This window comes from Carlito syrichta, unplaced genomic scaffold, assembly GCF_000164805.1.
Source record: "Carlito syrichta isolate Samal-C Ts95f unplaced genomic scaffold, Tarsius_syrichta-2.0.1 Scaffold303213, whole genome shotgun sequence".
Classification (NCBI taxonomy): Eukaryota; Metazoa; Chordata; class Mammalia; order Primates; family Tarsiidae; genus Carlito; species Carlito syrichta.
In genome coordinates this window covers 20207-46402 of record NW_007247309.1, presented here as the reverse complement: position 1 = coordinate 46402, position 26196 = coordinate 20207, and the positions used below count along the sequence as shown (strand labels likewise).

At 40.6% G+C, this 26196-nt stretch overlaps 1 protein-coding gene across 1 annotated transcript in view; it reads right to left on the bottom strand.

The window, feature by feature from the left end:
* Positions 1 to 26196, bottom strand: part of PLEKHH2 (pleckstrin homology, MyTH4 and FERM domain containing H2) — a gene marked incomplete at its 5' end in the record, with an annotated part of 53347 nt that overhangs the window by 12088 nt on the left and 15063 nt on the right. Inside the window, 6 exons of the mRNA XM_008058111.2 lie at positions 1970 to 2111; positions 15359 to 15456; positions 16657 to 16812; positions 18573 to 18750; positions 20074 to 20171; positions 23405 to 23584. Coding sequence (XP_008056302.1) covers positions 1970 to 2111; positions 15359 to 15456; positions 16657 to 16812; positions 18573 to 18750; positions 20074 to 20171; positions 23405 to 23584 — 852 coding nt within the window. The remainder of the gene's footprint in view (positions 1 to 1969; positions 2112 to 15358; positions 15457 to 16656; positions 16813 to 18572; positions 18751 to 20073; positions 20172 to 23404; positions 23585 to 26196) is intronic.

The following is a 26196-nucleotide window of genomic DNA, read 5'->3' as shown; positions in this document are numbered from 1 at the left end:
TGCCAGCTGGTGCCACGTGAAGCTAAGTCAAGCTGTCCCTTCACATCCCTGCCCAAATTATTGTCTTTAGCAGCTAACTTTTGGGGTCATTTGTTAAGCAGCAAGAGATGAGTGGAAAAATCCCAGACCAGAGAAAGGCACACCAGATACACACCTGCTGCAGGAGAGTAGGCAGGACGTGACAATGGTCTGAACCACAGCAATGGCAGTCAGCACAGAAGGGAGTGAACAATGTAAAAAATATCTAAGGGTTAAAACTGGCAGAACGTGGGAACTGGTGGGAAAGGGTGAAAGGGAAAGAATAGTTGGTGATGATTCCTGGATTCGAAGCTCGCCTGGGGGACTGCGTGGAGGCAGCATTTTGAAGACATGGAACATGAAGAAAGAGAAGGGAAGATGATTGGTTTCATTTTCAATATGTTGAATTTAAAGAGTCATAAATGAGGTATGAACTGGAGAGAAAAGAGTGGGGAATTACTGGCATAGGCGGTGGGTGAAATAAAGAAAATGAATAAGATGTCCTGGGATGGAGTGTCAAGTGAGAAGCCCAGGCAGAAGTCAACAAGCCTGGCTAATGTTTTTTAGTTCTTGTAGAGACAGGGTCTCACTTTGCTGCCTAGGCTGGTCTCTGACTCCTGGCCTCAGGCGGTCCTCCTATCTTAGCCTCCCAAAGCGCTGGAATTACAGGTTTGAGCCACCGAGCCTGGCTAAATCAATATTAATTTGTATATGTGTGTGTTTATAAAAGCTGAGCCTCTCTCCAGGTGACATATCACAGGGTTGCTTTAACATTTTCCCTGTGCAGAGACTCAAGTGTGGTAGAAACCGTGGCTTGTCCCTTCTGACCATTCTCTCCTTCTTCTAGAGTAATAAAATCCTCGAACTTGGCTGGGCACATTGGCACTCAGCTAAGACCCCATCCCCCAGGCTTCCTGGTAGGTAGGCACAGCCATGTGACTCCGTCTGCCCAGGGAGACATACACGGGAGTGTTCTGCGTAACTGCTGCGAGGGCATGCCCTTTTCAGTCTTTCCCCATCCTGATGCCTGAAACACCTGACATCACAGCTGGAGAGCTGGCAGACCTCCAGGGCTGAGAGATGACACCCTGGAGAGCGGGATGAAGCCCACAGCCCTAGGGAAGGAGAGGTGCCAAGAAGCCTCTTTCTCTTCACACGAGAGACAAATATACTTCTATTCTGATCAAATCACTGTTTTATTGCAATATTTATGTATTTATTTATCGGGACAGGCTCTCACTCTGTCATCCAGGCCAGAGTGTAGTGGCACACTCATGGCTCACCGCAGCCTCAAACTCCTGGGGTCAGGTGATTCTCCTGCCTCAGCCTCCCGAGTAGCTGTGACTACAGGTATGCACCACCATGCCCAGCTAATGTTTTTCAGCTTTTGCAGAGGCAGCATCTCACTTTGTTGCCTAGGCTGGTCTCGAACTCCTGGCCTCAAGCGATCCTCCCACTTTAGCCTCCCAAAATGCTGGGATGACAGGCTTGAGCCACCACACCTGGCTTAAGTCAATATTAATTTGCATGTGTGTGTGTTTATAAAAGGCTGAACTTAATCGTAATTGATACAATAGGTAAATAAAAGAAAGTGCTAATCCTTTTCACAGACTCATCCCTATTTGACTACTGAACAATTTTGGCATGCCATCCTCAGTCCCACAGCTCTACACCCAAATTCTTTAATTAAATGCAAAGCCTAGTGCTATACTTTCAAGATAATTAAGACACTGGATTCGCTTTTTGGAATGCTGTCTCATTCTATATCATTGCAAGTGTCAGCAATTCAGAGTCAAACTGTAATTATAGTGCCTGAAATTTTTAAGGTGTTAATCATAGCAAAATGAATTTAAAGAATTACTGAAGGTATACTGTTTCACTACATTTAGTTCAGTATAGAAATTAGTATCTTATCATCTCAATATATTACTCTACAAAACGTGAAAGTTACCTGAGCTAAAAGAGCTGCCATTTCTAATGCTAGATCCTTGTTCAGAGGAAAAAGCCCATTTATTATTTGATCGTTTGTCTGATACATTAACAGCAACTTTTCTCTATCAGTCTCTCCACGGGCTTGCATTGAGAAATATAGTCTGTAAAGAAAAGAGGCAGTTTCTCATTAAAATATATTCTTACAAAGCAAGATAGTAAAGATAAGTCCACAGGACTGAGATGGGGCTGTTTTTAACATAGTTCTCTAAGTGACACGAACTTAAGACCATTACTACCAATGATCTCTGTTTCTGCTGTGTAACATTTTCAGCAAAATAAGGAAAAACTTCTGTGAAGTTGAGGAACTCTTGTATGCTATTTTTTCTTTTTTTTTTTGAGTCAGAGTCTCACTCTGTTGCCCAGGCTGGAGTGCAGTGGCACGCTCACGGCTACCAGACTCAACCTGCTGGGCTCAGGTGATCCTTCTATCTCAGACTTCCAAGTAGCTGGAACTACAAGCATGCACCACCACGCCCGGCTAATTTTTTTTTATTTATTGTAGAGATGAGGTCTCACCAAGTTACCCAGGCTGGTCCTGAACCTCTGACAATTCTCTCGCCTCCGCTTCTCAAAGTGCTGGGATTACAGGCGTGAGCCACTGTGCCCTGCCTCTTGTATGCTGTTTTTTGTGCTCTACAGTACCAAATCCTTTTTTTTTTTTTTTTTGAGTAGGGGTTTCAGTCTGTCACCCAGGCTGCAATGCAGTGGCAGTGGCACCATCACGGCTCGCCACAGCCTTAACCTCCTCATGCAATCCTTCTGCTCAGCCTTCTGGGACTACAGGCATGTGTCACCACACTTGGCTAATTTTTAAATTTTTTTTTTGTAGAGACGAGGTCTCACTATGTTGCCTAGACTGGTTTTGAACTTCTGGACTCAAGCAATCCTCCCGCCTCAGCCTGCCAGAGAGCTGAGATTGCAGGCATGAGCCACCACGCCCGGCCCCAAATCCTTAAATGTCGCTGAAGAAGGACTTAAGGAACCAAGCAAGATTAATTATGCCCTCTCTTGCAAGGAATGCATAAGATAACCCTTTATTTCAATGACCTGTATAAACCCAATATTCAAAACACAAATGGTCCTTCCTGAGTACCTTGGACACAGGAGGGAAAAAGAAATGAAGGTTCAACCCCAAATTAAGCCCAAACCAACATTAAATGCAAGGAACACAGAGTGTATGGTTTTCTCTGGGAACCAAAGAGATAATGTTTGTATATTTCAATGTGTTTTAACTTTTTGGTCATATTCTGATAAGTAGCTTTGGGAGTTCAAAAATAGTTTGCATGTTGTCATTCTTGTTGAAATACAACATGGCTCTTGTTTGCCTAAGAGGTTTTCATCAAATCGGTGATCCTCTTTATCTATTCACTGTGTCATTTGTTTATAAGTGATACTCGGGAGGCTCTAACATCAGGCTGCAGATCAGGCACAGGTGTTGTAAATACTCTAGACGCTGTGACAATGGGATGGGCAGGTAACAGTGTGACACCCCTAAATACTGCCATGACAACATAGGGACTGGAAAAGAGACTTAGATGCAGTAGTTGTCAGGCGTGTGCCCAGTTGGCATTAACTGTGGGTTTCCAGCCCTTTTCTCCCTACGCACTTGAGGGAGAGGACACACCCCTGTCAGGGAAGGAGGGGGGCGCAGGTCCGAATCTCTGGGGAAGCATGCTGGGGGTATTTTGCAAAGCTCCTCCCACCCCAGGATTCTGACCATGCTTCTTGCTCATTCTGGCTTATGAATCAGAGTGGTTACCTGAAAAAATAAATCCTAAGCTCCATTTTTGCTCATGACTACATGAGGACAAATGATGTGGGATTATTGCACTGTCAGAATAGGGCAGGGCAACAAAGACAGATTCTAAAGGACATCAGCAAAGTGATATGAAACAGAGAGTAAAATGGAAGGGAACACCCCTCCCCTTTGGCAAGCTTACATCTCTTCATGGGGCCTGTTTCTCCCACCTGAAGTTAGGAATGTCTTATTCATTACTGTAATCCGCTAGGGTTTAGCATTGGAAGGGTCTTCATATGAGTTTGAATTGGTAATACAGCTTGGGGGAGAAATAGAACCCAACAGCTCCATGCAGGAGGAGCTACAGTACATTTCCTGCCATTTCTGGATACAAGATTGAACCTGGGAAGGGAAAATGGAGCATCGTAGCAAAAAAAGAGAACATCAACCCTGGACACATACCCAGTACAGGAATACAACATATAGGACCCCGTGGCTCAAATCCCGAATGAAACCATTTGGGCTCCAACAGCTCTCCAGGGATTTGGGGAGAATTTGGAGAGGAACTAAAGAGTCACAAAAATGACCAAGAGGTCATAGAGGCACATCCATGGAATAGGAAGGGCGCCAGAGGGCTGTGACCTAAGCCTCCCCTATGGCCAGCTTCCAGCTGCTCCCGAATCCTAGAGGCCTGTAGCAGACAGGTGGCATTCTACCACAGAAGGCAGGACTCAGATTAGACTGCAGGGGTATTCTAAAATGTCCACCTCCTCCCTGGACACTCAGGAAGCGGAATACTGTAGGATGGAAATCTCCCCACTGTGAGCCCAGTACCACGACATAAACGTTGCCTCCAAATTCAGCGCTGCTGGGTGGTCCTCTTGCTGGTCCTCAACTAGCTGCATCTTCACTCTTGGAGGCATTTATTTCCCACTGCCACCCTTCTCATCCTCTTGTAAACATACGGAAGGCACAGCCTGTAATTTGTCTCCATCTGTCCTCCCTTTCCTCCTCTGTCCACCATGGTCTACTGAGTACACTCTAACAAAATTGCAGTTGGGATCCCCCATGCTCACCCCTTCCCTGGTGCCTTTCCGCCTCAATGGCCACAACCTCTGGTCATTTGCTTGGAAGTTACCACTCTGCAAAGCCTTCCTTTATGTCTCTACAACCTCTCGTATATACATGAGGGAGACCCCACAAAAAAAAACCAGAATTATCTTTCTGGAGGGCTGGTCCCTTGTAGTACACTCATAATTTGTTCCTCTAGATCGAACAGCCAAACAAAGCTTTTATCTGGAGGTTTTAGAGAAGGCTGCATCACAATTTGTGAAAACTTGTCCCAAGTTGTGGCAAACAGGGCTCTTCCACCATGAAAATGTACCTGCCGACAACGTGCTAAGTGTTCAGCAGTTTTTGGCCACAACCAGCATGACTCCTGTGCCCTACTCTCACTATTCACCTGATCTTGCCCTGAGTGACTTTTTTTTGTTTCCTCAGTGAAAAAAAGTCCTCCAAGGGAAACATTTTGTTGATGTAGAAGAGGTGAAACAAAAAATGGCAGAAGCAATAAAAGATATCCAAACAGTTCAAAAACCGTTTTGAGCAGTGGAAAAACCATCTCAATAGGTGTATTGCATCAAACAGAGGGGACTTTGAAGGTGACTGAAGTTTAAACATGTAAGAATAAACATGCCTTTTTAATAATTAATTTCTGGGTTTTTTTGGGTCTTCCTTGTACATGTTATATTTACGGTAACAGCAAATAACTATGAAGCATCTACTACGTGGCAAGCTCTGAGTGTATCACATTTGCCAACATTTCATTCTTCAGACATCCCAGGTAGGTGCCATTTTACATACAGGGTCCCTGAGGCACAGAGATATTAAGTAACTCACTCGAGGTCACACAATGAATGACAGAGACAGGGTTCTAACCCAGGCGGTCTGTCTCCAGCGCCCAGGTTGTCTGTTCCTGTTCAGCACTGACCACACTGCTAAGACTTCATGTCTGCCTCTCCCTATAAACTTGAGATTCTTAAGGGTAGGGAAATTCTGTTCACCTCTGAATTCCCAGAGCTTCAAGCAAGGCCTGGCACGGGTAGATTGCATGAATGGATAAATAAGTGGTATGTGAGAATTGCTAAATACAGGAATATTTGCCCCCCAAAAGCCTGAAGAGTCCACTTTGGTTCCATTTGGTTCCAACAAAACCAAGTGAGAATGCCCGACCCTCTTCTACATAAAGATCTATGCCTTAACTCTAAAGCTCTGGTTTCCTCATCTGCAAGATGGAGATGCTAACAGTAGCCCACAGGGTTGTTGTTAGGATTATTTGGGATGATGCATATGAACAGCTCAGCATAGGGCCTGGATGTGGGAAACGTTCAGTAAATGTTGTCTTTAGAGTCACATCAGAGTCTCTTCATTCTGGAATTTTCTTTAGTGTCAGCATGGCTAGAAGAAATGGGATAAACTCCATGACCTGCCAAGATCCTTCTCGACTTAGATACCAATGGACACAGGCGCTCTTACGGTCAGTTAACAGGGGCAGAGACAGGAATGTTAAATTATCTTCCAGAAAATAATAGCTACAAAGCACTATTGAAAATAATGGTTTATTTTCAAGGAGGGGGAAGGAAGAGTTGTTCCTTTCAGAGAAGAACCCTTGCCAGTTTGTTTTGTTAAAAACATGCCCTGACTTTTACAATTTCAAAAACACAGTAAGAAATCAAGTTAAGTAAGAAGCTTAAATATAAATAAAATTTAAGTATTAGTTGCCAAATCATTGTCTGTGAGAATAAGTTCAAAATCTATTAATTAAATCTTTAACTCCTGAATCTAAATAATTAAAATTCCTTAACTTGCTAAGTATAAATAAAAAGTTCCATGATAAAGGGAATTGGTATTTTAGTTTTGTTTATTATAGTGCTGCTTGGCAGATGAAGAATCAAGTCCTTGGCTGCGTGACAGGTCACAGTCAGGTTCCCTCCCAACTGGGTCACTGGAAATTAGGGCTCATTGTCTAAGCTATTTATACACATATGTAAAGCATGGCTATGTTTGGAAACACGGTACTTACTCTCATAGCTGTGGCCACCCAACCATTTCAGATTTCTGTTAAAAATTAAACCTTTCAGTTGAGTTGCTTTTTATTCTGATGTCAACGATAACTGTCGTGAGGCTTTTTTTTTTTTTTTTTTTTTTTAAAAAGGCAATCACGTGTCATTCACAACTCTCTGTCCTTTGTAGTGGTGTTTGCTAGATTCGGGGCATTATTATTATTTGTGTCTTTCAGATCAACTTTGTCCATTTCACCCAAATTTCATCTCTGTTCCAATCCTAGCCATCATAATCAGAGTTAGTATGTATTAAGCAACCATAAGGTCTGGATGACTAAGAATCGTCTTAAACATGGAAGTGATTCCATTTGTTTCCAACAAAAGCAAGTGAGAATGCCCGACCCTCTTCTACATAAAGATCTATGGCAGGCCAGGTCCAGGAGCTAGCTCCTTCCACAAAGGGTGAGGCCAGGAGGTGATTAGGTTAGTGCTTCTAAATACTTAGCATATGTAAAAATTATCTGGAGAGTTGTGAGAACAAGCATGAACTCCTGGGCTTTCCCCTTCAGAGATTCTTACTTGGTTAAGTTTGTAGGGGGGCCTCATGATTTGCACTTCTTACAAGCTCCCCAGGGTCCTGAGGCTGCTAGTACAAGACCCATACTTTGAGAACTACTGCTCCAGCACTAAACAGAACTAAATTAATCATCTAGAAGGTCCAAGTCTTCCAGCCTGCTGTCCTTGCCAGTCACCAAAGAGCCATAGATGAAGGCTGCCGTCAACGGAAACAGGTTCCTCCAGGAGTAAGCATATTAGATTTCCAACATCTATATAATGCTGCTTATCTCTAGGAAAGTCTAATCTTACATCCTTGGATACCAAAACTTAATAGCCACTTTCTTTTTCTTTTTTTGAATTAGAATCTCACTCTGTTGCCCAGGCTGGAGTGCAGTGGCACAATCACGGCTTTCCGCATCCTCGACCTTCTGGGCTTAGAGGATCCTTCCGCCTCAGCCTTCCAAGTAGAGGAAACTACAGGCATGCGCTACCACATCCGGCTAACTTTTTTGATTTATTGTAGAGACAAGGTCTTGCCAAGTTGCCCGGGCTAGTCTCAAACCCGCGGGCTCAGGCAATCCACTTGCCTCGGCCTCCCAAAGTGCTGGGATTACAGGCTGAGCCACCGAGCATGGCCATGTTTTGATTTTTTGTAGAGATGAGATCTCACTATGTTGCTCAGGCTGGTCTCGAGTTTCTGTACTCAAGTGATCTTCCTGCCTCAGCCTCCCAAAGTGCTGGGACAGAAGGCATGAACCACTGCACTTGGTCAATAATCACTTTCTTACTTAGAACTCTGGCAAATCATCATAGCTCATAAACTCATAAAGAAACTGCAACGGTTCGCAATCACCATTTATTCAGATAGACAGAGACTGTTCAAACAGTGGGTAACCCTTAAGTGGCTAACTGTATGAGCTGAGGAGTCCAAAATATGAATGCACCATATTTAATAGTCCCCCAATTAATAAACATGTAAGTTTCTGCCCCTAATTTTTCACTGTTATAAAAACTATGATAGGCTTGGCACGGTGGCTCATGCCTGTTATCCTAACACTTTGGGAGGCAGAGACTGGAGTATCACTTGAGCCCAGAGTTCAAGACCAGCCTGGACAACACAGCGAGACCTTGTCTTTACATAAAATCAAAAAATTAACTGGGTGTTATGGCACACATCTGTATTTCCAACTACTGGGAGGTTAAGGCAGAAGAATGGCCTGTGCCCAGGAGGTCAAGGCTATGGTGAGCCATGATCACACCACTGCATTCCAGCCTGAGCAACAGGGTGACACCCCCCAATCAAAAAAAAATTATGACAAATAAGATACTGGGACATATGGGAATACTCTGCCCACTTATCTGGGTATTTCTGTGGAATAGATTATTAGACATTGAAATGGATCAAAGGTTATTATTACATACTTTAAGATATATAGTGTCTTCATTTCTTACGTTCCAATTTCAAGTCCGAATGTCTTCCAAAAAGAGGCCTCTGAAAGAATTCAATACTACTCCAAAAATCCCAGCAGGTTCTTGGCCTGACATTTTATAGATTCCTTAATTTATAGTGTATACACATTCAAATAAAACCAGCAAATACCTTAACTTTAGTATAGTTCATGTGAACTGGTCAGTTAACAGCGTTTATTAAGTGCCACCTTCTGCTAATACATGAAAGAAATGAAAATATTAAAAAGAAAGAAAATCTGGTTTCTGATCATAGGCCAAAGTACACAAAAATTTTATCTGTTGGAGATGGGACCAAGATGGCTGACATGAGGCAACTAAAGTAAGTTTCTCCTACAAAGTAAACCAAGATAGAGTTTCTTCAGCATCCAGAGAGAAACGGATCCAGCAGCAAGCCCCACAAGTCTCCAAAGGAGTGATAATAATCACTCAGAGCAAAGAAGAATAAAAAACCCCACCGACCTGGGCTGGAACTGGCCAGACTCATGCCTGCACCACCATAATCTACGACAGTGGAAAATGAGTGAGGGGAATTTAGGAGTTCTGTGCTCCTGCTGCAAACATGCAGGACCCCCTGAGCCTCATGGTACTCCAGTCCCTCACAGGAAACTGCCTGACTCACTGCCATGCTCTGCCAAGGAGTAGTGCAGGAAAAAAAGCAGTCCCAGCCACCATTTCACAGAAATTCAACTCTTGCAGGTGGAGCTGCTGATCTGGGCTTAGGGTAGAAAGGCGCCAAAGGCAAACTCCAAGGCTGGAAGCAGTTCCAGGCTGGGTGGCTTTCCTGAGAACACCTGAGGCCCTGAGGCCAACTGCACTTTGACATTCAGATCCCAGATTGCTTGAGGCCAAGGTGGGGGACAAGGGGGGGAGCAGTTGCCATAGCAAGTTCTCACTCCCTTGTGAACTCATCTGGGCCTGCTCTGCACAAGAGCATTACCCCAGTGGCCTGGTTCTCCCTCCTGTTCCCTGTTGGGACAGCCAAGAGTACACACTTGTGGGGTGTTTCAAGTCCTTTGCCCTGCAATACCCCAGAAGGCTTGAAATAGATACAGAACTTGGGAAATACCCAGAACCCTGCCCTTGGCTTAGGCTGAGGGGGCACTTCTTTGAGCAACACTCACCAAAGAGAAACCCTACAACCACCATCACAGATGACTTTCTTCTACAAGCACCACCTCCTGGCCTGAGGTCAACAGTACAGTCCACCAAATCAGATACAATACCTCAGCTTTGAGGTAAGCCTGATCCCAAATGCCAGCTAATAACACTTTCCAAGCTACTCTGGCCACTCAGGATGCCATGAGACAGTGCACGTACACAACACAGGGCTGTCACATCTGACAACTAAGAAACTTACCACACTAAGGCTATATATAACTAAGGGAGCCCTGCAATGCCTACGTCAGCCCCCTGCCAACTGCAAATAGGAAGAAATCTTCTGCCCAAATGTGAAGAAACCAGAAAAATATAATTCTGGCAATATGAAAAAACAGAGTTCTTTAAGACCGCCAAAAGACCACACCAACTCTTCAGCAACAAAACCTTGCCAAAATGAAATTTTTGAAATTCCAGGTTGATTTTAAAATTGTTCAATAAACTTCAGGAGAAAATTGAAAGTCAACATAAAGAATTAAAAAAAAAAAACACAAAACTATTCAGGACACGAATGAAAAATTCTCCAAAGAGATAGATACCTTAAAAAAAAAAAAAAAGCTGAAATTCTGGAAATGAAAGAAGCATTTAGGGAAGTAAATAATGCAGTGAAAGGTTTTAACAGTAGACTAGAAGAAGCAAAAGAAAGGCTCTCAGAACTTGAAGAGAACAAAGAACTTGGAACAAAGTCTCCAAGAAATGAGGGATTAAGTAAAACATCCAAACCTAAGAATCATAAGTGCTCCTGAGGAAGAAGAGAAAGCAACAGGTTTGGAAAACCAATATGAGGAATAACAGAGGAAAACTTCCTTTGCCTTGCCAGAGATCTAAATGATCAGATACAAGATGCCCAAAGAACTCCCAAAAGATTCATTGCCAAAAGGTTATCCCCAATGCACATAATCATCCAACTATGCAAAGTTAATGTAAAGGAAAGAATTTTAAGAGAAGTGATAAAAAAGCATCAAATAATTTACAAAGGCAGATCTAGCAGACTAACAGCAGCCTTCTCAGAAGAAATCCTACAAGCCAGAAGGGATTGGGGCCCCATCTTCAATCTCCTCAGAGAGAGTAATGGTCAGCCAAATATTTTGTAGCCTGCAAAACTAATTTTCATAAATGAAGAAGACATGAAGTCCTGCCAGACAAGCAAATGCTGATGGACTTTGTCACCACTAGACCAGCTCTATAAGAAATACAGAAAAGAGTTATAAATACTGACACAAAAGATCAAAACACAGCAGTAGAAAAACACTGAAATTAATTTAAAGGTATTCTGAAGAGATCATCTAAAATTCTAATAAATGAACTGAAAAGGAAAGCTAAAAAAAAAAGAAAAGAAAGAAAAACACTGGAAATCATAAAATTCACAGACTTTATGGAACACCAGCACAATAGAGAAAATAAATAAATAAAGCAACCAAGTAACAACCAGTATGATGAATAGAATAATACCATACATATCATTATTAACTTGGAACGTAAATGGTCTCAATGCTCCACTAAAAAGACAGAGACTGGCAGAATGGATTTAAAAAACACAACTCAAATACCCGCTGCCTTCAAGAGATCCATTTAACTCACAAAGACTTCTACAGATTCAAGGTAAAGGGGTGGGGAGAAATATTCCATGCACATGGAAACACCAAACTAGCAGGAATAGCCATTTTCACATCAGATAAAACAAACTTTAACAACAGCAAAAAAAAAAAAAAAAAAATCCTAAAAACACACACAAAGATGGCTATTAAATAATGATAAAGGGATCAACCCAACAAGAAGACATAACAATTTTAAATATATATGTGCCTAACACCAGAGCCCCAGCTTTTTAAAACAAATTCTACTAGACCTAAGAAAAGAGATAATTAGCAATACAATAATAGTGAGAAACGCCAACATTTCAATGACAGCAATAGACAGATTATCAAGGCAGAAAGTCAATAAGGAAACATTGGAGTTAAACAGGACTCTAGAGGAAATGGAACTAACAGATAGCTACTGACCACATTACCCCCTGAGAACTGGAATAAGGCAAAGATGCCCACTTTCACCACTACTATTCAACATAGTACTGGAAGTCTTAGCCAGAGCAATCAGGAAAGAAGAAGAAATAAAGGGTATCCCAATTGGAAAGGAGAAATCAAACTCTAGGCATAAGATTATATCTAAAGAACACTAAAAGACTATTCCAAAAGACTCCTGGACTTGATAAATGAATTAGGTAACATTTCAGGATACAAAATCAACACACACAAGTCAGTAGCACTGCTATACACCAACAGCGACCAAATTGAGACTCAAATAAAAAACTCAATTCCATTTACAACAGTGGCCAAAAAACTAAAATACCTAGGAATATATTTAACCAAGGAGGTGAAAGAGCTCTACGAGGGGAATTAACAGAACTCTGATGAAAGAAATTGCAGAGGAATGGGAGGGGTGAGAGATGGGATTAACAGTAGCAAATATCTGTCTGGGGACGGGGAAACACCTCTTATCAACAGGGTGCCTGAATGAAACATAATTGTATACCTAACCCTTAACTGTACCCCACAAAACCATAATAAAAAATATTAAAAAAAAAAAAAAAGAAATTGCAGAGGATACAAACAAGTGGAGAAATATCCTATGCTCATGGATTGGAAGAATTAATGTTATTAAAATGACCATTCTACCCAAAGTAACCTACAGATTCAATGCAATCTCTATCAAACTACCAACATTGTTTTTCACAGAATTAGAAAAAACAATTTTAAAATTCATATGGAACCAAAAAAAGCCAAAATAGCCAAAGCAAAAACAATAACTCCATTATTAAAAGTTAGGCAAGCATCTATAATACTGAGTGATCTATCACAGAAACAAAGAACTGAGTACTACATGTTCTCACTCATAAGTGGACCTTGAACAATTATCATAATATTATAAGAAAGGAATTGGCAGTAATGGGAAACTGCCAGAGGAGGGGGAGGCACACCTCATCAACAAGGGTACCTGCATAATGAGCATTTGTATACCTAACCCTGAATTGTGCCCCCCATATTTAAAATAAAAAAATTTTATAGTAGGTAAACAATCACAAACAGATATCTCAAAAGAAGATACACCAACAAAAAAAGTTGAACCTAAATACAGATGTATACTGTGTATTCAACTAAAATTTCTATGAAGGTAAGATATGGACTGAGCTTAGTTCTGGATAGATTATCGCCTTTTAACAGCTTATATTTGGTATCCTCTTAGTGATCCAAATTAAAAATAAAATAGACATGATATTGTTTAAAAAATTAAAAAATAAAAAAATTTGAAAAAAAGATATACAAATGGCCAACAAACTATGAAAAAATGCTCATTATCACTCATGATCAGGGAAATACAAATTAAAACCGCAATGAGATACCACCTTACACCAGTTAGGATGGCCATTAAAAATTTTTTATAAAATGGATGGATGTGGAGAAAAAGGAACACTTGTATACTGTTGGTGAGAGTAAATTACTACAACCTCTATTGAAAGCAGTATGGAGATTGCTCAAAGGACTAAGAGTAGATCTACCATTTGATCCAGCAATCCCACCACAAGGTATCCACTCTAAGGAACAGAGGTCGCTATATAAAAAAGACACCTGCACTCGCATGTTCACTGCAGCACAATTCACAATTGTAAAGATGTGGAATCAACCTAAATGCCCATCAACTAATTGGTGGATACATAAAAAAGAATGAAATCATGTCCTTTGCAGCAACATGAATGGAGCAGGAGATCTTCATCCTAAGTGAACTGACTCAGAAACAGGAAACCAAACACCACATGTTCTCACTCATTCGTGGGCACTAAACAGTCAAAAAGATGGAAATGATAGACACTGGAGACACCAATAAGAGGGTAGAGGGGTGGGGGCTAGGAATCAGAAACCACCTATGGGGCACAATGTTCATTATCTGGGGAATGGGCCACCTGAGACCCAATCCCTACCACCTCACAATATGTCCATGTAGCAAACATACATGTGTACCCCCCAATATAAAAATATTGTGACAGACTACACAAGTGTTATATACCGTTGTTGGTATTATTTTTATTATTATATGCTGTTGTTGGTATTATTATTATTATTAAATTTTGAAACTTAAACTTCCATAACAATTGTTTTGCATGAATGTCTAATATAATAAACATTTCAGTATTAAAAAAAGTTTTATCTGTTGAGAAGGTACATGCTCCAGTTCTGTGGCACTTTCTCGATTCCTGTAACCAGCTGAGCTGCCTCGCTCTGCAGGGGCCTTGAACATCTTTTTCTACTCATTTTGATGTTCCCATTCCCATCTCCCTCGAAACTTGGCATAAGCATCATTTCCTCAAAGAAGCATCTCTTGGCCGGGTGCGGTGGCTCACACCTGTAATCCCAGCACTTTGGGAAGTCGGGGAGGGAGGACTGCTTCAGCCCAGAAGTTGGAGACTAGCCTGGGCACATAGCAAGACTCCATTGCTACAAAACATAAGAAAATTAGCTGGGCATGATGGCATGGTCCCAGCTACTCAAGAGGTGGAGGCGGAAGGATCCCCTGAGTCCAGGAGGTTGAGGCTGCGGTAAATTGCGATGGTGCCACTGCACTCCAGCCTGGGTGACAGTGAGACCTGACTCAAAAAAAAAAAAAAAAAAAAAAGCCTCCAGTCTGGGTCAGGCTCCTCATTACATGTTCTCCCAACACTCTTTTCCTTCAGAGAACTTTGTCATTATAAGCTCATTAGACGGAGTATATTATTAACAACGATCTTCCTCACTAACCTGTAACTTCCAAAAGACCAGGGACTAAGTCTGTGTTTGTTTTTATTAACATTCTACCCATGATGTCTAAGTAACTGGCTTACAGTTGAAACTCAATAAATACTGAGGGAGAGAGAGAGAGAACAGAAGGAATAGATATGAATATATTACTTCCAAGAGATTTAGGCAAACGTAAATATTTCTTCTGACTACAGATCTATAATAGATATAATAGGATATTTAAGTTTTCAGTCTTTACAAAAGTAATAATACCATCAAAAGAAATTTTGAAAGTGAAAAATTCATCCTTGTATCAACTACCCTAAGAGAACAGCTATTTTTTTTGCTTTTCTAATCTTTGTCCAAATGCATATTTTTATAAAATATAATTACTCATGATATTAAGAGACTAGAACTGGAAACAAAATTTTATGTGACAGTGTTTTCCTGTAGAAAAAGTTATCATTGATATAAAAACAAACATAAAAATAATTATTATAACTTTCAAGGCTAGTCAATAGGAAATGAAATTGTAAGTGCGTGATTTGAACATACTGTATACTCACATTCTGGAATCTGGGTATAGTATTACACACCTGTTTTTGTAAGTTAGGCGAACAGTTCTTGTACCTTCACATTTTCCAGGCTGCTGTTCTTTGGAAGCCTGTTCCCACTTAGAAATAATGTCACAAATCTAGAAGGGAAGTGGAAAACTGAGATTTACAGGACTTTCCAAATCATTTTTGGAAGACCAGTGTGTCTGTAGATGGAACACTGCAATGAATAGGATCACACCAAATGTACTGGAGCTTTGTGTTTTCAGATTCTGTGCAGCTGAGTTGAGATTTCATTATAAATTGCTCTTTGGTCCACTTATCCTTCTGGACACACATTAACTTTGGACTGTGGCCATGCATGCATTTTTAGTCAAAAAGGAATCTTAATGAAGGAATGCATGAAATTGGAAACAAGAAGATTCCTGAAATTTTTTCCTGATTAGGTCATTGAAGAAGCCACTTTTCCACTTTCGGAGTTTATAAAGATGGGAATAACTGAAGTCATATCAGAGACATCTGAACTATAGTATAAGGAAAGGGTCTACACCCAGTTCTAGTTATTTGGTTTTGGGTAAATAATTTTCCTCTCTAGGCCTGTTTCCTCATTTACAAAATAAGTAAATTGTTTCTCTAAGGTCCCTGGTGGTTCTATAAATCTATATTTCTAATGGTTGCCATCATTAAATGGAAACTTCATGAAACTTATTGAACTATGATCTGGAAAAGATTTTTTTTAAATGCCCCTTTCTTTGTTTCCACAAGTGCCTTTTGTACACATTTTTCCAAGTTCAGTTCAGCCTTCCCTAATTCCCGATGCTGTACTTAATCCCTTCCTCTGTGAAAAGTTCACAGCACTCTCACCACACTTATCATTTTCAACCCTATTTTAAGTTTATCAGTGTGTAAGGTTGTTCTTCCCTATGTAAATCTGAAGTTCACCGCTGGTAGGGACTATTTCTGGTCCTTTTGTATTTCCCATAGGAGTAGTCCAGCCAGCCTTTTAGCTCAGGAAATATTGCTGATTAAGTGGAAAAAAAAAAAAAAAAAGGAAAGCCATTTTATTAGCACTTCTATACCTCTACCCTTATCAAACTAATATTTGTTTATTTTAAAGGTATAATTATTACCATGATTTATTTTTTCCTCTCTTTAACATGGAATACATGTGTGTAGACATTGTATATTGAGAATGCTATGGCTTTAACAAAGTTTTGTGATTTTTTTTTTAAACTTGTGGCGTTTAGACAGCTTAAAGTTTTTGAAAACTTCTGAACTAAACTTCACACAAAGACTAAAGAGTAGCTTCTTTGATGTTTGCTGGGTTTGGCTGCTTTCACCTTGATATTTCCTTGAAGACAATGCTCTAAATCTCTGCCAGAGGGATCGTCAGTGAACAGTGCAAATCCAGACTGTGCTGGCTTCCTCATTCCAGTGTCCTGGTTCAAAGTATTCAAAAATTCTTCCACTGTGGTGGATGCATCAAACCCAACTACCTAGACAGAAATAACAAAGTAGTCCTCTTAATAAGAAATACGTAATTTCAGACTGAGACTTCAAGGGTGAAATGGGGCATAGTTGATGCAAGATTAATAATAACATATATTTCTCTAGGTGCTCTAACATTTTCCCCAAAACTCTACTGGAGAAAATGAACACAGTTAACTCAGTAGTCAGCTTGCTGTAAGAACTCAGAAACCTCAGCTTCAGCCAACAGACATGAATCCAAAATAGAATGATCATTTGAAAGCTATAAACATCTTGCAAAGATATGACACTTACTCATTAGAAGCAAACCAAGAACTATAGAACAATATGCAATTCTTAGGTAAATGAAAGGAAATAAACAAAAATTGCACTTAAATAAATGAACAATTTTATGTATTTAATGTTTCTTTCTTTCTTTTTTTTTGAGTTGGAGTCTCACTCTGTTGCCCAGACTGGAGTGCAGTGGCCGCTCCCGGCCACCGCAGCCTCGACCTGCTGGGCTCCGGCGATCCTTCCGCCTCAGCCTTCCAAGTAGCTGGAATACAGGTGCGCGCTACCACGCCCGGCTGATTTTTTGATTTATTATAGAGATGAGGTTTCGCCAAGTTGCCCAGGTGGGTCTCGAACCCGCGGGCTCAGGCAATCCACTCACCGCAGCCGCCCAAAGACGCGGGATTACAGGCTGAGCCACTGAGCCCGGCTATGTTTCTTTCTTTCTTTCTTTCCTTTTTTTTTCTTTAAGAAAGCAGAATTTATTGAGAGGACAGAAAAACTCTCACAGTGGGAGGGGACCCGAAGGGGTTGCCCAAGTTTGTTCCTTTTTTTTTTTTTTTTTTTGAGTTGGAGTCTCACTCTGTCGCCCAGACTGGAGTGCATGGCCGCTCCCACCTAATTTTTTGATTTATTGTAGAGATGAGGTCTCGCCAAGTTGCCCAGGTGGGTCTCGAACCCGTGGGTTCAGGCAGTCCACTCACCTCAGCCTCCCAAAGGCGCGGGATTACAGGTCTTTAACAGACAGTTAAGTATCTGAATTCTGTGATAAAAGGGTAATGGCTACAAAGACTAGCTTGGGAATATGTTTGCTTCAGTTAGTAAGCGAGCATCTGGATCTGAAAATTGGGAGGACCCGGGACCCAGAGATGTTTCCCCAGACAATTTCTGAGATTTTAAAAGACACTAAAATTGTCACACCCAATGTTAGTAATTATTTCCACACCTAGCAGGTACACTGATGGTGAAAAACCCAAACCAAAGCATTTTTTATTTTCTCCAACAGAATTATAACAGCAGTGAAACCCATCCTTTTTCTAACTTAGTACAGATGTGTTCTTCATATGAATCCTTTCAAGCAAAACTGTTTCAAAACTCAGCTGTTTTTTGGGAGGCGGAGGCGAGAGGATTGCCTGAGCAACCTCGCGAGACTTCATCTCTACGATAAAAATAAAAAATTAGCTGGGCATGGTGGTGTGTGCCTGTGGTTCCGGCTACTTGGGAGGCTGAGGCAAAAGGACTGTCTGAGTCCAGCAGATCGAGGCTGTGGTGGCCGTGATCATGCCACTGCACTCCAGCCTGGGACAGAGTGAGACTCTGACTCAAAAATAAATAAATAAAAACTCAGCTGTGTTGACAGAAGATCTAACATATTTGCATGTTTATCACTGCCAGGGGCTGACGAGGGTACACAGCCAGCCTCACCTGCCCATTCTACAGAGGTTATCCATGGGATTCTCAGCACCGCATGTTTTCATGGGCAAAAACGCTAACCTACCTGATAAATTCCATTCATGAAGTGCACTGGTATACTGAAGGGCAAAGAATGATGATATGGGTTTCGCAGAAGGGTCGAAAGAATTTCCATCCTTGAGGGTCTCACTTCTCGGTCTCCGTTCTGTTGCGTTCTTTCCACACAGCGCTGGCAGTAAATGGCATATTTTCCAAATTCTGTCCTGGAACACAAAACTTAAGATAAAATCTAAAAATAAATTTAATTGACAACCTAATATATGCAAACATTAAGACGGCCTTCCTGGGACATTATTACAATGTATTCTGCTTATTTTGACAGTAACTTCTTTTTGAATGATAATATTAAACTGCTGTTAACTTTTCTCAAATTCCAATTTCTTTATTTTTTGTAACTGACTCACTCAAAGGTCCCCACAAACATTCTTCATCTTTATTATCTTACAGTCACAAACTGAATTTAAAGTGACCAGTCATATAGTCAATATATAGTGATTTAATATTGATAAATTAAAAAAACCCATTGCATGAAGAATTGTATAGGGTAAAATAAAACATAATGCAGCAGAGATTTCTTTTGAAAAACATGAAGGTGAATGCTTGACTGCTAAACATGTCTTCAAACAAAAATAAAAATATAGTCTCCTTCCTTACCCTATAAAACACTGCACTTGTTAAAAAATGATAAGCATTAAACAGACCACTAGAGCAAATAAACGTGAAAATTGGATAGAGATTCCAATCTTGTTCTTGTTTGTTACATGTAAGCTTTGTTCTATGTATGAAGGCATATTGATGACACCTCTAAACATATTTGTATTCGAGTGCCATGTAGGCAGACCCTAAAACGTGACCCTCTGTCTGGGGACGCCTCAGTGACAGCAATTGAAATCACATGACTTAGATCACAGAGGCCCCCAAATGTATTATGAGCTGCTGAGTATTTATCTGCGTCCAAGTAGGTTTTTTGTTTCACTGTTTGTTTGTGTTAGTCCCAGAGTCTATGTAAGCAACCTAACGGAAACAGCTTCGCAGACAAAATGACCCTGGATCCCAGCATAAGAAAGTCCTTCTGCAAGTTGGATTGTAAATGTCTTTTTAAGGGAGTAAGAATTCTGAAGTAATTAAAATACATACAATTATACAAGGAGGAAGATTTCCACATAAAAGAGCTCAATGTGGAGAAAAGCAGTAGAAGAGAAAACTGAGGAAACAAATTAGTTGTTCTTACTAAATGAATGCCACCCACCAATGCTAAGTCATTCATACTTGAAATGCACAGACTTTTCACTTAAAAATATTCTTTGTCAGTTTTTCAAACTTTAACTGTAATCTTCCTTGAGAGATTTAACATAACAAAGGAAATCCTCTCCCAGCGCCACATAAATGACAACCAAAGCCTTCCTGATCAGTACTGTTTTCACACAACTTTCTGAAAATGCACCTGGCAGCGATTAAATACTTGGGGTCTGCTGTAGACTTTCGGAGGCCGCATAAACGGCTCAGCAGGCTGGTTTTCTGCACACCTGGAATCTGCGTTCCTCTTGAGGTGAAGCCTGAGGAGCCACAGGAAAGGATGATGGGGAAGGAAGAGCCCAACGCAGAGTGCCAAGAGCTGCCAGCCCTGGGCAAAGAGAAGCACCATGGGTTAGACACCTGCCAGTCGGAGATGCACGCCAGAATGAGCGTGACCTACAGAGGTTGGGAGAGCAACGGGTTGATCGTCTCCTTTAACCCCAAAATGCATTGCTTCTTCCAAATATCCAAGATCTGTTTAGAGCATTTATAATACAATAACAACAACAACAAAAACCAACCAACCAAACAAACAAAATACTCTGGGCTGGGCACTGTGGTTCATGCCTGTAATCCCAGCATTTTGGGAGGCTGAGGTGGCAGAAATGGTTGAGCCCAGGAGTTCAAGACTAGCCTGGGCAACACAGTGAGACCTCATCTCCACACAAAATAAAAAAATTAGCTGGGCATAATGGTATGTGCCTGTAGTTCCAGCTACTTGGAAGTCTGAGGAAGAAGGATTGCCTGAGCTCAGGAGGTTGAGGTTGCAATGAGCTACGATGGTGCCACTGCACTCCAGGCAGGTTGGGCAATATAGTAAGACCCTAACTCAAAAACAAAACAAAGCATAAATTCTACATTGGGTCAGATCCACAACCCATCTAGTAGCGTAAATGACTGTCTACAACTGAGGTAGCTATGGTGATCCTTTTTGACATCGCGCTCAAAGATTAGGTTCTTTTGTATATTTACTTATTTACTTATATTTATTGAAACATAAATAAAAGTTTTTGGAAAGGCAAGCAGCAAAATAGTAAAAAGTCATATGCCCAAACCAAAACCAACCTGCCTATACATACATACATGTATAAGGGACACATATAAATAAGGGACAAGTATCAACATACTAACAGAGGTTATCTTTAGATAACAGGATTACATGTGATTTTTATTTTTCCTTTGTTCTATTCTGTATTTTCCTTTTTCATTAAGCAAGTATAACTTGTTTTTTCTTTTTTTTTTTTGAGTCAGAGGTTCACTCTGTCACGCAAGCTGCAGCAGTGGCACACTCACAGCCACCGCAGCCTCAAACTGCTGGGCTCAGGTAACCCTTCTGCCTCAGCCTTCCAAATAGTAGGAATGACAGGCATACACCACCATACCCAGATAATTTTAAAAATTTATTTATTGTAGAGACAAGGTCTCACCAAGTTGCCCAGTCTGGTCTCAAACCCCTGGATTCAGGCAACCCTCTTTCCTTGGCCTCCCAAAATGCTAGGGTTATCGGCATGAGCCACCATGCCTGGCCAACTTCAGTCATTTTTTAAATGTTGTATTAAAAAGAGGGGGAAACTGGCACTGCCCCCGCCCTTGAGGAACCTACAGTCTAGCAGGAGACAGTTACATTCTCAAATAGGAAATGGCAATAAAACATAGTAATTCCATTTATGTTTTAAAAGTATAACCCAATGGAAGGACTAACTTCTGGGGGAGACAGGAAAGGATTTCCAGGGAATATGTTGCTTGGGCTGGACCATAAAGTCTGCCTGAGGGAAGGAGGAGGGGGGATCCAGGCAACAGGAGTACTGCCGGGTGCAAGGTGAGGGATATCGCAAAGGCAGGGGTGCCTGACAAATGGGAGCGTCTATTCATTCACTGCATGCTGGAGGCAGGAAGTGGAGAAAGGGGAGGCCGGTGGGCCAGGTTGTGAAGTGCTCTTGATGTGTGTGAAGTCGAAACTTCTGGACCCCTCTTGGGCACAGGTCCCATCCAAGGCCCTGCGCGAAGGGCCCTGTCAGCTGTGTCTACATGGCCCTATGTTTTTCAAAGTGTGCAAAAGTAATATATTGTTACTCTTTTTCTTAAAGAGCATGGTATGAGCTTCAAGTATCACAACACCTGGCTCCAACCCTGAGAGTCCTTTACGCTAGGGTAAGGAATTTCTGATCTATCCTGTGGTTAACACGGTGAATACACAAACATGAAAACAGGCACTCATTAAAGACTACATAAATGACTAAAAAGCACTCTATAATATATTCAGCTGGACTTACTAGTAATTAAGGAAATGTACCCTAAATCAATAGTGAAATATCACTTTTTACCTGGGAATGAATAACTAATTAATTAATTAATTGAGTTGGAGTCTCACTCTGCCGCCCAGGCTGTACTGCAGTGGCACACTCACAGGCACCATAGCCTCAACCTGCTGGACTCAGGGGAACCTTCTGCCTCAGCCTCCCAAGTAGCTGGAACTACAGGCACATGCCACCATACCTGGATAATTTTTTGATTTATTGTAGAGATGAGGTCTGATCAAGTTGCCCAGGTTGGTCTCGAACCCCTGGACTCAGGCAATTCTCTTGCCTCTGCCTCCCAAAGTGCTGGAATTACAGGCATGAGCCACTGTACCAGGCTTTTACCTGGGAAGAATTTACAAGAATTACACTGAATATTGTTGAAGAAATAGGAATATTCTAGAAATGGATTCAAAGGAATTTACTGGAACTGCACACAAGATTTAGGCTCAAAGATGTCTATTGCAGAGGTATTTGTTATAGAAAAAAATGATTGTGAAAACCTAAATGTATATAATTGATGTGGTATACACATTAATGTTTTGAAGAATGTTAAAGGATATAGGGGAAATGGTTATGTTCTATAGCCTAAAAAGGTAATATGTATACTGTAACTCCAGTAAGATGAAAAACTGAGTGTGCACACATACACATATATACATTTATATATAAACATATAAATAAATCAGAAGGGGCTGGGTGTGGTAGCTTAATTTGTAATCTGAGCACTCTAGGAGGCCAAGGAGGGAAGATCTCTCGAGGACAGGAGTTTGGGAACAAGTCTGGGCAATACAGCAAGATTCTGTCTCTACAAAAATAAATTTTTAAATCAGGCTGGGCACGGTGGCTCATGCCTGAAATCCCAGCACTTTGGAAGGTCAAGATGGGCGGACTGCTTGAGTCCAGAAGTCCGAGACCCGTCTAGGAAACAGCGAAACTTCATCTCTACAAAAAAAAAAAAAGTTTGTTTGTTTTTAAATTAGTCAAGCATTGTGGTGAATGCCTGTAGTCCCAGCTACTCAGGATTCTGAGGTGGAAGGATTGCCTGAGCCCAGGAGGTGGAGGCTGCTCTGAGCCATGATCATTGTGACTGTGCCACTACACTCCAGCCTGGGTGACAGAGCAAGACCAAAACGATATGCATCAAAACATTAATGACCATTGTTCCCTTCACACTTTCTGTATTTCCCAAATGTCTATGTGGAATGTGTATCATTCTATGATGAGAAAAACATCACTTTAAATTGCGTGTATTAATATATACCTGCAATGGTCCTGGTTGATTCTGCGGCTGTCTTCGTCTTGTCTGTTTAATAAGCTGACAGCAAATTTCATTCTGTAGCTCAGGATGTGTCAGACAGATTTGCAAAGCACTCTGGGCTAGAGATATGTGGTAATCAATCGCGGGGGAGTCAACTGCAGCATTTATAAAAAGCTGGCAGGTCTGAATTAAACAAAAAAAATGTATTCAAGGTGAGAAATGATTAGATTCATTCTCCATGAATTACACTGATTCTCTTTTCAACAATAGTTTTTGTTTAAAATGATGGGAAAAGATATATTATGATAACACTAATCAAAAGAAATCTGGAGGGGCTACAATAATAGCAGACAAAATACCTTTCAGAGCAACGAATTCTGCTGAAGGTAAAAAGGGTCATTTTATAATATAAAGGGGTTAGTTAGTTCATCTAGAGGACACAGCAATCTTAAACATATATGTACTTAATAACAGAGCTTCAAGGTACAAATTAATCTTATTCAGTATATATTTTTCATTTTAGCCAATGCATTCCTCATTTGTAAAAGTTCAATTTCGGTCTTTTTAATATCTTCTATTACTCTCCTTAAAATGCTCGTACACTCCTCTACCTTCCTGAACAAATGAAGTATGGTAGCTAGTCTCCAAAATGGCCCTTAATGATCTCTACCCCCCTGATCTTCAGACCTTTAGGCAGTCCCCTTCCATATTGTACCAGGGTTGGTCTCTGTGACTAGTAGAATGTGGCATGCCATTTCTGAGATTTGGTTATAAAAAACAATGTGGCTTCCATCCTAGTCTCTCTTCTTCCCTCTTAGGTACTTGCTCTAGGGGAAGGCAGTTGCCATGTCTGGAGCCATCAGTTGGAGAGACCCATTTGTGATGCATGGAGGCTTCTTAACAACAGCCACATCAGAGAGTCTGGAATCCTCCTGCACCAGTCAAACCTTCAGATGACAGCTGCCCCACTAATGGTCACTTCATGAGACCTTGAGCCAGAACCACCCAGCTAAACTGTTTCCAGATTCCTGATCCTCTAAAACTGTGTGAAATACTAAATATTTGTTGTTGTAAGCCACTCAGTGTTGGAAAAATGTTAAGAAATAATAGACAATACACAGAAATGTCCATGTCTACCATCATTTCTATTATTTCTAAGGATTTTTCTATGATGGCATTTTCTCATCATCTGTGTCATACTTAACTCGATTCTCTGTATAACTGGTGATGGTTGACTGGATGCAGATGTTGTGAACTTTCTTTTTTTTTTTTTTAGATTACAAAATATAGTTTATTTAAAAGTAAATGAGAGAGAGAGAGAGAGAAGATTCACCTCCACAAGGTAGGGGAGGGGAACATTGTGAACTTTCTATTGCTGGGTGTTAAGTTCTTTTGTATTTTTAAAAATATTTTTGAACTTCATTCTGAGACATAGTTAAATTACTTGTTAACAGTTTGCTTCTTTCAAGTTCTCTTAGGGTGGACCAGAAGAGCCTTTAGGGTAGGACTATCTGGGGTCCATTACTGAGGCAATAACTTTCTGAGTACTCGATGTCATGGCCAATGTGGCAGGAGATCTTTCCATTCTAGATGATGGGGAAATGAACTATTTCCAGCTGTGTGAACTCCAGGAATTTCTTTGCCTATTCCTTTCCGGTAGTTCTTTCCCCAGTCTCAGGTAGTTCATTCTCTCTCTCTCTCCCTCTCTCCTCCTCTCTCTCACATGGACCAGTTCTTAGATAAACACTGGAGGCAAACACTCTGCAGGTCTTTGGAGCTCTCTTTCTCCCTCTCTGATTGAATAAATATCAGAAATATTTTCTCTCTCTCCTCAGCCCTGTGAATTCTAACTGCCTTGGACTTCTCAAATTCTGAACTTTGTCTCGGCAACTCAGGAAGACTGCAGGCTCTATTTGGGGCTCCCTCCCTGCACTGCAGTCTTGAAACTCTCTCTAGACATTAAGTTGCAGCAATCCCAGGGCTTACTTCCTCTGTTTTCCCAAAACTCTGTCCTGCACTGCCTATGTTCAATGGCTGGAAACCACTGGCATTACGGGTAAATCCAGTCCCCACTGCTCCATCGAGTTCAAAAGAAGAAATTCTTCCTTCTATCTTCTACTGGTTGTTTGTACATATACAAACTTTCTGTTTCTGCTTGTTTATTTTATATCTCTCTTATACAGTTTTATTTTTGTTTGTAATGGTTTTTTAATTTGTTTGCTTGGGTTTTTTAGGTATACAGTCACAACATCTGTAAATATTTTCATTTATTGTCTAATTATACAGGTTAGTTCTCTAATAAAATGTTAAATAATAATGATAAACTTTACATAATTTATACTTTAATTAAAAAGTTTTAAAAATTATACTGGGGAACATTCTTGTCTTATTCCTCACCTTACTGGAAACATTTCTAACATTTCTCCATAAAGCATATGTGCTTTAAGCTAAGACAAAAAAATTGTGTCATGTTAAGGAAGTATCTACCCATTGCTATTTTATGAATGCTGAATTTGTTAAATACCTTTCAACATCTATAAAGAAGATTATCTAACTAATAATAAGCAATATTAATAGCTATTATAATATTTGACCATTCTTGATTTTCTAGAATAAATTCCTTAGTCATGATTTATTTTTCCATTTAAAAAATTATATTGATACATAATAGTTGTATATATTTGTGAAGCAAATGACTTTTTTGATACAAGTAAACAACACAAAATGATCAAATTAATCAGGATACTCATCACCTCAAACATTTATCATTTCTTTGTGTTGGAAACATCAACATC